At 47.1% G+C, this 12,073-nt stretch overlaps 1 protein-coding gene across 4 annotated transcripts in view; it reads left to right on the plus strand.

Annotated features, from left to right (window-relative positions):
• The first annotated feature begins 9,644 nt into the window (after nucleotides 1–9,644).
• SHB (SH2 domain containing adaptor protein B) overlaps nucleotides 9,645–12,073 on the plus strand; it is a 78,132-nt gene continuing 75,703 nt past the window's right edge. For 3 of the 4 annotated variants that reach the window (XM_042864942.1, XM_042864939.1, XM_042864941.1), the window contains exon 1: nucleotides 9,645–10,245. In XM_042864942.1, the coding sequence (XP_042720876.1) occupies nucleotides 9,688–10,245 (558 nt within the window). In that variant the 5' untranslated portion in view covers nucleotides 9,645–9,687. The remainder of the gene's footprint in view (nucleotides 10,246–12,073) is intronic. The other variant, XM_042864940.1, reaches the window with a different exon arrangement.

The raw sequence follows: 12,073 nt of genomic DNA on the forward strand, positions 1-12,073 counted from the left end.
GAGTCTGTCCCCTTCCTTTCGATAGCCTCCCTTTCGATACTGAAAGGCCACTATGAGGTCTCCCCAGAGCCTTCTCTGCTCTGTGTTCAGCAGCCCCAGCTCTCTCAGCCTGTCCCTGTAGTGGAGATGTTCCATCCCTGGGATCATTTTTGTGGCCTTCCTCTGGATGTGCTCCAACAGTTTCACATCTCTTCTGTACTGAGGACTCAACATCTGAATGCAGTACTCCAGGTGAGGTCTCACCAGTGCAGAACCCTGCTGACTAGACTTCTTTTGACACAGCACAGGATAGCTGGCCTTTTGGGCTGCAAGGGCACATTACTGTCTTATGTCCAGTACTGTTAAATCCTTTTTGGCAGGGCTGTGCTCTATTCTCACAGCCACCAGCTTGTACTCGTAGTGTGGGTTGCTTTGACACAGGTGTAGACCTTGCACTTGGAGTTGTTGAACCTCATGAGGTTCACCTGGGCCTCTGCTTGAGCCTGTCTGAGTCTCTCTGCATGGCATTCCTTGTCTGAGGGACACCACTTCCATCCGGACATTGAGCCTTCGACCACAACCCTCTGGGTAATATCTCATAATCAGGTCCAATCCTGGATTGGATGTCCAATCCATCTCTTTCCAATTTGGAGACAAGGATCTTATGGGGGACAGTGTCAAAGGTACTACTAAAGTCCTGATAGATGACATTATCCTGATAGATGACAAGGCTCTTCCCTTATCCATTGATACAATTATACCATCACAAAAGTGACAAGGTTGGTCAGACAAGACCTACTCTTGGTGAAGCCATGCTGGTTATCCCATGTCACCTCCCTTTCTTCCATTTGCCTCAGCATAGCTTCCAGGAGGATCTGCTCCATGATCTTCCCCTACACAGACATGAGGCCGACAGGTTGGTAGTTCCCTAGGTTGGTAGTTCCCTGGGTCATCCTCTCTACCCTTCTTATAAATGGGTGCAACTCTGCCTTTTTTCTAGTCACTGACTGCCATGACTGTTCGAATACCATTGAGACTGTCTTAGCAACTGCATCAGCCAACTCACTCAGAATTCTGGGATGCACCTTATCAGGATGCGTAGACTTATGGACATTCAGGTTCCTCAGGCAGTCATGAACCTGACTTCACTTACAGCAAGTGGGGCATTGATCCTCCAGTTCCCACCTCCTGAACAATCCACTTGAAGACTGTGTGTTGGGCAAAAAGTTGTTGAGTACCTCAGCCTTCTCCTTGTCTGTTGTTATTAACCTGCGTATATTGCTTACTGGGAGAAATGTGCCCTCCTGAACTTTCTTTTTCTGGTTGATGTACCTGTAAAAGCTTTACTTGTTCTTCTTTGATACCCTTGCCAAGTCCAGTTCCAGCTGGGTTTTGGTGTCTTCACTCTTCACCCCATCCCTATACAGCCTAGCAGCATCCCAATGCTCCTTTCAGCTTACCTGCCCATTTCCACTGCCTGTGCATTCTATTCTTGTTCTTCTGTTTGACCAGCAGATCCTGGTTCAGCCAAGCCAGTCTTTTGTCTTCCTTTCATGACTTTCTATGCCTGGGAATGGAGAATTCTTGTGCCCTACAGAAAGTCTCCTTAAAGATCTGCCAGCTCTGCCCTGCTCCCTTGTTCTCGAGAACAGTTTCCCAGGGGTTTTGTCGACTAACTCCTTGACAAGTTGGAGTTTGACTTTCCCAAAGTTAAGCTTCCTGATTTTATGCTTGTCCAGTATCCCTCAGGAGTGTGAAGTCCATCACTGCATGGTCACTACAGCCTCCAGTCCTGATGTCACCCATTTGTTCACTTGCGTTGGTGAGAAACAAGTCCAGTATTGCATCTGTCCTAGTGGGGCTGTGTATTACCTGGCTCAGGAAGTTATCTTTGATGCATTCCAGGAGCCTTGGCTCACTGCACTACTTTTCCAGCAAATGCAAGGTGATTGATGTCCACCAGCAGGAATAGAGCCTGCAAATATGATACCTCCTGTGGCTTGAGGAAAAAGGCTTCACTTGATCAGGCAGCCTGTAGTAGATCCCATCCACAAGGCTCCCTTTGCTGCCTCTGTCTCTAATTCTCACTCATAGGTTTTTGATATGCTCATGGCCACTCTTCAGGGACAGCTGTTCACCATTTATTCCTTCCTTGATGTTGGGGGTAATGCCTCCTGTCCTCCTTCCTTGCCTGTCCCTTCTGAACAGCTTGTAGCCATCAATAGCTACATTGCATTCATGAGAATCATCCCACTAGGCTTCAGTGACAGCAATTACATCATGGTTTTCTAATAGCATAGTCCTTCTAACTCTTTCTGTTTGTTTCTCAAGCTGCATGCATTGGTATAGAGGTACTTCAACTGAACAGATGTTTTTTTTTCCTTCCTGGAGGATAACTCCTTAATTCCTTTGAAGTGTTTACCCTCAGTCTCCCTGTTGCCTTCATCATCATGAGATGCAGTGTGTTGAGGGGCCCCCGTTAGCATCTTGCTCTCTAACTTAGGTACTGTATCTTGTAGTGGGCAGGCTTGCCATCACCCTCTTCCCCCTTCAAACCTGGTTCAAAACCCAGTCAGTGAGCCACAGACCAGAACTCTTTTACCCCTTTGACCCAGGTGGACTTCATCAGCAGTCATCAGATCAGGCACTGGGTAAACCATCCCACTGTCAAAAAAGCCAAACTTCCTGCGATGGCACTAGATCATCGAATTTTTCTTTTCCTTTTTTCTCCCCATGGCTTCTCATTTGTGTAATTGCATCAGAGTACCATGGCTGCACTTCCCTGTTAAATTGTGAGGGAATAGCTCCTACCTTGTGCATTTCCCTCCAACAACACTGGAGGCTAATGACTACACTTCATTCACTAAACCATGCAGATGAAAGAGAAAATTAACCAACTTCATATTACTGCATACATTTTCTGGTAAAATAGAAAGTTAACTAAAAAAATAATGAATACGAATTACAAATGGTAAAATCTATTTCTATCAATAAAATGCTTCAGTGCAAACAATTCATGTGTCACAATGAAAATCTGTATTTTGGCATTAGTGATTACTCTTCACAGTATTCTGCCTGTGCAATACTGCACTAGATGTTGTCAGAACTAATGTTGTCAAAATTTAGTAGTAAACACATCCCTGGTGGTTTAGCAAGTCAGCTGATGTCATGGATTGTCAGTGTCAGTGTTCGGTCTGTACAAAAGCCATATATCTTTGTTCAGAATGGAAGATGTCAGTGAATCTGGTTTCCTTTTGCCTCTGTTTTCTCATGGCAGAACAATGTGGAAAATTGGAGATAATGCTTTTCTTGCCTTAGCCTAGACTGGTAAGTGTTACAAAAGGTGTATAGAGGAAATAATCAAAATATATCATAGCTGTTTTTATCCTAGAACTAAAGCCTGGAAAAAATGTTGGCAATTTTGAGATACTATTATTTAGTTCTTGTTTCTGTCATTGGAAGGGTACACTTCTAAATTCAGGAAAGACCAGCCCTTGTTGATGCTGCTAGTGTAATATGAACAGAAGCCTTTTTTACATGAATACTGCATGGGAAAGCCAGCATACCAAGACAAAACATGGTCCCATTTGTATTGTAAGCACAAAAGTGCTCCAGTAGAGGTGATGTGTTGGTTCTGTAATTCACTGGACTGCTGAGAGTTCTGGTAAGCACTTTTGAAAACAGTGTAATTAGGAACAGCAAAGTATCTTCAAAACCTGAAGTGCATCACTTTAATATGAACATGCACGAAGCCCCTGGATCAATGTAAAAAGAAAATTTGGAAAGTGAGGCCATGCATCATTACTGTTAGAATTCTGTGAAAATGTTGAAGTGATAGATAAAGCATGGCTTGAGTATAGGGTGTAGTTAGGCTTTCAAAAGCCTTCTGGTACTGTTTCTCACAAGAGAATCAGGGAATTGAAAGAATCAGGAAAGACTAATAGTGAAACCCTGTGAGAGATTTAAAACTGCTTAAGAGATTGGAAATGAAGGAATAAATGGCCAATGATTGCATCTGAAAGAGCTTAACAGGAGCATGACTGTGGGATCCATGTTAAGATTGCTGATATTTGCTAATAATAACCAGGAATAGAGTCTGAATGCTGAACTGGCAAAACACACTGATGACTTTAATTTATGTAGGTTTCCTACAGATAGCGAAGAATTGGAGAATCTCCCAAGAAGTTCTAAGCAAACGAGGTAAGTGAGAAGTACCAACAAAACATATACAGGCAACTGCAAAGCAGCAAGCAATGGGATGACTGTGGAGTACTACAACAGCTTTGAGTTTGGGATGAATAACAACATCTCAGTAGGGCAGCCATCAAGCATATCCATCAGGAAAATCCTCCTGTTGTGCCTGCAGAGGCTTTCAGGTCAGAACATGTTCTGTCTTACGCAGCACAAGAGCATAGTAGCTGGAGAGTACATAGAAAGGAGAGCAGATTCATGGATGCACAGAATAATTTCAGTTGGACTTGAATCTCTTGAACCTAGGTCCAATCTACCAGTGAAAGTCTGGCCAGGATAAATCTGCATGTTCAGAGCCTTCTTCAGCTGAGGTCTGAGCTACTCACTGTGGATATCACAGTGCCATTCTGGGACCCTATGGCAGTGCCCAACTTTTCATCACTAGCATTATTGCCATGAAGATATGTATGGCACTGAGCCTCAGAGCAGAAACCAGAAATTCTGAGATTGTTGCATATTGCAACACAAAGCAAGGAAAAAAAATCATTGCAACAAAATGACTGTTTATCCAGCTGAGCCAGCAAATGCTCAGCCTCACAGGCTGAATGAAGGTCTCAGACAGATTTTACAATCCATGAAGAACTTTCTGCTGTTGCAGCTACATCTCTGTCAGACCTAATCATTTTCTGATTGGTGTTGGAAAGCTCAAATCCTATGACTCCAGACTGCCCACATCCAAAGCAAACCTGTGATGCAGCTCATATTCTCCTGAGCCAGAAATCTTCAGAATGCTTGCAAATGCACAGAGTCCTAATGCTAGCTGGCTTTATGAGCAGTTCCTTCTACAGCACATCTTTAAGTGACAGAAAAACTTCAAAATCTGTCCTTGTCCACAAGATAAAAGAAAAGATCACTGGACATGAACTACACTGGCTCTTGGGAGGAAAGAGATTATCTGAAAGAAAAAATACAAGAGGAAAAGCAACGCCCATTCTTTTCCTACAGTAAGACAGTTGTGAGAAGAATCAGCTGGGCTTCAATAACCAAAAGTGACTCCAGAAGTGAACTAGTTGCTGTAGGCGGTCACCCTGGAAAACAGAAAAATCAGATTTTCACATTTAGCCACATACATACACAGAAAGGAAAATATTTGGAATTCTGATAGGCCATGGGTCACTAACTAATCTGGAATCATTACATGACTGTGATGCAATATGCACAATTTAGAGAAACCCAAACGCATTGTGGATGCTACATACCTTTTATGAAACATCCAACATCAGTCACCAAGAAAGAAGCATATCAATAAAGTGAGCATTTTTGGTTTTATGATGGCATCTCTTAATATGTTGAATGCTTGTGATTTTTTGCCTAGCCCAAAGCTGCAAAAAACAGTATAATTCCTGCTTTCCATCCCTTTTGTAAGAATTTTAGTTGGAAGACCTAATAAATGCAGAACAATGTTGGACTTTTTTTTATGTTTTCTAAGAGAACTGTGAAATTACATATGACAATACTGCTTGTGTGTTTATTAAGCTAGAAAGTTATTTGCTATGTATGGCACTTGCTACTTTTTCCTCTTTATCTTAATTTGAAATGCAATTAAAATATGCAGCAATACTTATTACACATGGAAACAAGACGCATGAGGGGAAATAAATGTCTTGTAAATTCCCAAGAAGTTGCTCCTTAACTTCATAATTTAACTAAATAAATATAATTAGCAGTGTGCACATTCAGCACAAATGCAAAATAATATACGCTTGCATGTAATAATATATATGTATCAAATGCCAGCTCTTCTTTTGGACTCGTTGGCAATAAGAATCTCAGTATTACTCATTCTCAAAGTTGGAACAAATTACAAACTTCTCCTAGTACTTCTACTTCAAGAGACGAAGTGCTAAACAGGAGCAGAACTGTTGATCCTGCTTTCCCATATCTGGCTTTAAAAAACAACAATAATAATTAAAATTAATTAACCAGCCAGAATTCATAATTCCATTCCAGGCTCTGAAAAGATGAAGCCTGGTTCCTCCACAGATCCACATGTCACAGGGCAGAGACTAGTAGTGCTTCAGGTACACCTGCATGAGCATGGGTCTGGAAAGCAGCCAGGAGTGCTGCGGTCCTTACAGGCTCAGGTTGGCGCAAGGTGATAGAAAATTAATCTCATTTTTATGCTGTGCTGTCTTGCAGATACTTCTACTTTCATTTATATCAGTTAGCACCCAGGCTGGACTTTTCCTGGGCTTACCCAGTCTCCCCAGTTTCCTATTTTCATACTCTGATGAGATTTTAAGGTGGGCAAATTAAAAGAACTGTTAGAATATTAGACAAACTGCCCTGCATTGGTAGCATTTTGCTCACCAATCTGTCTGCAAAAGCAATTTTAAATGCAGTTCTTTATACATCCATAAGAGACGGCTGTTGGACTGAGCTTGTGGTACTCCTAGGGCCTTCCTGCCTTTCCCATGCACCCATATTGGAGCCAAATTCTTGGTGGAAAGACTGGCAGAACAGGAATTAGGAAGCTGGTTTTCTTTTTCTGAGTAATGAGGTCCTTGGAGTTTTAAAGAAATTGAAGCTCATCTTCCTTCAGGACAGAAACTCACACTTGCATAAGGGCCATTCCTAGAAATAGCAATCCTGTGAGCTTTTCAGCCCTCTGAGGGACCCTGGCTGTCACCAGGTAAAATGGTGGATGCCTTTCAGTGCTCATTTCAGTCAGGAAGGCTGTTCTATGAAAAACTATGGTCATTTTTACCCTACGTTGGAAATGGAGGAGCTCTGCTGTCAGAAGGTGACTATACAACTATATAGACTATATTCAGGCTTAGTCTGAGCAAGGTGATCAAGCCCAAGAAATTTTCTGGCATTTAAAAGAGAATAAGGCTGTGTGAATGTGCCAAGAACAAGGTTAAAATGGCCCACAAAACCCGAGGAAAAAATCATGTGAAACTCTATCGCTAATGAAGTTATGAACACAATTTACTTTGTTCTGCCTTCAGGAATATATTGCAGGTATGACTGTGATGTTGGACTTCAAGAATGCAAAAATGCAAGCAGAGCACTACACAGCTGACTTGTAATCCTGTGCAGATAGGGTTTTCTCTTCTCTCCCCCTTAAAAGATATAAAGTGCAAGATAAAAAGAGGGCCCAAGTGATTAACGGTAATAGTGTAGAGCATGACTAGCCTACATCCCTGCATAACATTGCCTTTCCTGTCTTTGGAAGGGGCTCTAGTTTCAAGCCACCCTTCTGTGCAGAAAGCAAGTATTTGTCCATGGCTCCTTTCAGTCTGGGAAGGTCTTCATCAGAGCTTTTTCCTCTACCAAAAGAACAGAAATCCTGAGCTGCAGATTCCCCACTTGCCCATTGCTCTGCATTAATGGACTTGGTAAAGCAACAGGGAGGCGATCCTTCACATGAAAGCATGGATCTGAAAACCTTGTCATAAACTTGATTTGAGCTGAAGAGGTGGTAATGGTTATCCCAAAAGGGGATAATGAAGAACCAGCTTCTTAGTGCTTGTTTTGGTGGTCTGAATCCTGGCTGCTGGAAGCCTCCCAAAGATGTAATTACTGGGGACTTTTTCACCATTTTGTAAGCTGAATCCTACCTACCCAGAGCAGACAATGTCCCAGATTAGTTCCCACAATTGTAGCACTAGGTCCCACCTGGAGTGTTCTTTGATCTTAACTTCTTTCTTGTTGCAGAGGCCTTAGATGGGCTAGGGGGATCAGCATAAGGATGTTCATAACTCCCCTTGAACATCCATTCAACGCCTTCAGCTTTCTTCAAGACCAGACCAAATAATTACTGCAATAGGTATTGTACAGTGATAGGTACGAAGATGAGACTACCACAGCAATTCAGAATCTTGGGAGAGCCTGCTAATTGTCTGGGCAAATGGAGAAAGTTACAGCAAGGAATATTAACCGATTGCAACAACAGTGGCCCACATGAAAAACCCTCCTGAAAATAAACCAGTGTGATTCATGCAGATATCATCTCCAACTCACTGTAGCACATAGATAGGAACTCACTTGGGAAAGGCATCTACTGACATATATCGCTATGCCCTCTTTGCTTAGCAGCACCATCCCTAGCCAGCAGCAGGGCCTGGTGCCCTTCCCTGGGGACATGGTCAAAGACCCCTGTGTCACGGAAGAGAACAGCACACATAGGCACTGGGGCTGTGAGCTCAGGGCTCAAACCGAGGAAAGTGGCAGGAGAGAACAGCCCTGGCTGCAGGCCTGTAGCTTCTCCAGACAGAGGATCCATGCCTCAGCCCACCTGGGAGAAGAAGAGGGCCCATGCCTCCTGCCTCCTCTTGGTGGGGGATGAGGTCTCCCAGAGGGACGCTGCTGCTGCTGCTGCTGGCAATAATGGTGGTGACCTTACACTGCTTCGGGTCCAGCACTGCCAGCCTAACAAGGGAAGGAACTGCCTCACTCTGCTCCATGCTGTACAGGCTTCCCTTGAGCACTGGGTCAGTTTGGGCGGCATAATGTAAGAACATGAAACTGTGAGAGAGCACAGAAAGGGAGGTTACAAAGATGGTGAAGGAGAAGATGCTGACCTTTTGTGCACTCAGCTCAGAGCAGAGGAGCTGAGGGGAGCCCTCATGGCGGCTGCAGCTCCTCACAGGGAGCGGAGGGCAGCGCTGAGCTCTGCTCTGCTCTGTATGATATCGACAGGGCCCGAGGGAACGGCATGGAGCTGTGTCAGGAGAGGGCAGCTGAGGGTCAGGGAAAGAATCTGCAGCAAAGGGTGGTTGGCATGGAATGGGCTGCACAGGACAGTGGGCACGGCCCTGAGCAACAGACAAGAGCAAATGGCCTCAAGTTGCACCAGGGGAAGTTCGGGTAGGGTATTAGGAAACATTTCTCCTCAGGAGTAGCGATGCAATGGCACAAGCTGGCCGTGGAGCTGGGGGAGTCACAATCCCTGGAGGTGTTCAAGAACCGCGTAGATGTGGCAATGAGGGATGTGGTCAGTGGGCATGGTGGGGTGGGCTGACGGTCGGATTCGGCGAGTTAGAGGTCTTTTCCTTAATATTTCTTTGATTCTATGACCCTTATGTCCCCCCCGAATGGCAACATTTTGCGGTGACTGTCACGCTGGAAACGACACTCGCTCCACCCCACCCAGGGTCGGCTCCGTACCGCGACCGCGCTCCTCCCAAAGGCTCGGGCAGCCCCGCCCCGCCCCGCCCGCCCGTCCCCTGCCGCCCCGCCCCGCGCAGCCGCGTCCCCCGCCCCGCTGCGTGCTGAGGTCAGGCCGGGCCGTGGTGCAGGCACGGCGGCGGCGCTCGCGAGAGCGGAGCTGCGGCGCGGCCGGGAGCGGCTGCGTCCCGCGGGGAGTAGGGGCGTCTCGGCGGCGGGGAAGCCGCCGGTGCGCGGAGCGGAGCGGGGCGACCGGCCCGCCCGCCCCGCCGCCCAGCTGCTCCATGCGGGCGGTGGCGGGCGGGGGCGGCGCTAGGCGCTGAGGGGCCGCGGCCGGCGAGGACGATGGCTAAATGGCTGAATAAGTACTTCAGCCTGGGCAACAACAAGACCAAGAACCCCCCGCAGCCTCCGCGGCCCGACTATCGGGAGAAGCGCAACGGTGCTGGCGGCGCGCCCCGCCCCGACGGGCCGCCGCACCTCCACCGCCACCAGCACCACGCTTCGCCCGGCTTCCCGCACCGCCACCTGCGCGACGACACCAGCGAGCTGCTCCGCGCCTACCGCGCGCAGAAGGACCGCGACTTCGAGGACCCCTACAGCGGGCCCGGCTCCTCCTTGCGCAAGCTGCGCGCCCTGTGCCGGCCCGAGCCCTGCGCGCCAGACGAGCCGGGCCCGGCCGCCCCCCGCGCCTTCTCCTCCGCCTCGTGCGGTGCCGCCGCTTCAGCGCCGGCCGGCTCCCCGCTGCTCGCCCGCAGCCAGAGCGAGCGGCGGCCCGGCACGCCGCCCGAGGTGCGGTACATCTCCCCTCGGCACCGCTTGATCCGCGTGGAGATCGGCGACGGCGGCAAGTTCGGCCGCGGCGGTGAGCAGCTGGCGGCTTCCGCGCCCGCCAAAGAGAAGGTGAGCGCCGGGCCCGGCCCTGCCCTCCGGGGCCGGCTGTGGAAATGGGGCCGGGGAGGCGTTCGTCTGGATGAGCTGCTGGGATGGAGGAGGCCTTTGTGCGTGGTGCGGATCGTTGTGTGCGGGGCAGGCGCCTCCGTGGCGGTGCCTGTGGATGCCTACCCTGCCGACAAGCTCTGGGGCGTGTCGTGGAGTCATGGAATCGCTGAGTTGGAGAAGACCTCTAGGATAACTGAGTCCAGACATCAGCTCACCCTCCCCATGCTCATTCACCACGTCCCTCAGTGCCATATCCACGTGGGTGTTGAGCACCTCCATGGTTGGTGACTCCACCACCTCCCTGGGCAGCCTGTGCTCTGCATCACCACTCTGAGAAGCAATTCTTCATAGTATCCAACCCAAAACCTGTCTTTTGCTGGTACTCTGGTATGTCTTAGAGTAGATGTGCTGTGGAGGAACATGGAGTGTGTCCCCCGTTCTCAGAGCGTACTGTGATTATAATCACACTGTATCAGATCAGCTTCTGGGGTGACAGCAGGCCTGGGCCAAGGGCGATTGAGGGCTGGTTGGCCTCCTGGTGCTGCAGTGTGAGTGGCAGGGAGTGTTCCCGGTGTGGTTGTAGTGGTTTTTTCTTCCTCTCTCCTTTCCTGCAGTCGCTCACAGCCCCTTGACAGTTTTGCACAAGTCAGGCTGTGTACCAGCATCGTGCTTGTTTTGGCATGTGAGGACTAATTAGTTGGTAAGATCTCGAGAGCAGGGTACAGGCTGTTCTAAGGTCTGCATAAGCTGTAACTGTGTACAACATTAGAAGAGGTTTTCTTTATGTGTTACTAATCCTCTGCAAATCTGCCTACTTTAGTGCTTGCTACAGGCTTTGGCTGTAACTGCTGGAGGAGGTCTTTATCTAACATATATTTATAGGAAAAATTTGTGTCAGAAAAACAGTGTACTCCTCGCTTTCCTTACTGGGAAAAAAAAAAAAAAAAAAAAAAAAGCCATGCTCTAACTTCTTCACCTCCTTGTTCACTGCTGAAGGTGAGGTTGTTCAAAGTCCTGTGTTACAACAGCACAACACTTCCCTGGACATTTATGTTTCATATTCAGCTGACAGCTGAAGCAAGCTCTGCAGCCACTGGCTTGGCTGCAAATGCTCTCTTGTCTTTCATAGTGTTCTCTACAAATATTTACAAAAACACTGTAGGAACAGTGCTGGGAAGGTTCCAGGTGCAGGAACTCAGGTTACAAGGGGAGGCTTAGGAGAGGCTAGAGCAGCTCTGCTGTTGTAAGCACTGTGCCTCTGCTCTTTCTTTAAGTACATCTTTTTTTGCTGTGGTGTGTGTGTGTGTGTGTGTGTGCTGAAAATCAGTTTTTCTGCAGTTTGTAAATTGGCTTGTGAAACTTAAGCGTTAAGAGTCTCATCACAGGAATTCTAAGTATGTGCTGAACTTACCAATTTAAATTAACTGTGTGGGTGCATGTTTAAGTATGTAAAAGGATTGAATTGAGTGGTAACACATTTCTGCAACAACGTGATAAATTATATCCTGTCCAGGTGGAATTACCAATGTATCTGTTTGTCATGATGATGACAAGATATTAAAACACTAGCATTTATTACACAGTCTGTCACTTTACAGGTAGCTCCTGACTGGAAGCAACTTCTTTCTCGGAAGTGAACCATCATTAAAGTTACAGTCTCAGTGTATTCACTCTTCTGTCAATTACTTGTGTTCAGGCCAAGTGCTCTCAGGCAAATACTTCCAACAGCTTCATGCTGTAGGAAAAATAACTGCTTTGCTTGGGGCAAAACTATTCCAAGTGCAACTGC

Source organism: Lagopus leucura, unplaced genomic scaffold (genome assembly GCF_019238085.1).
Source record: "Lagopus leucura isolate 7727_CA_CO unplaced genomic scaffold, USGS_WTPT01 Super-Scaffold_774, whole genome shotgun sequence".
In the NCBI taxonomy this organism is placed as follows: domain Eukaryota; kingdom Metazoa; phylum Chordata; class Aves; order Galliformes; family Phasianidae; genus Lagopus; species Lagopus leucura.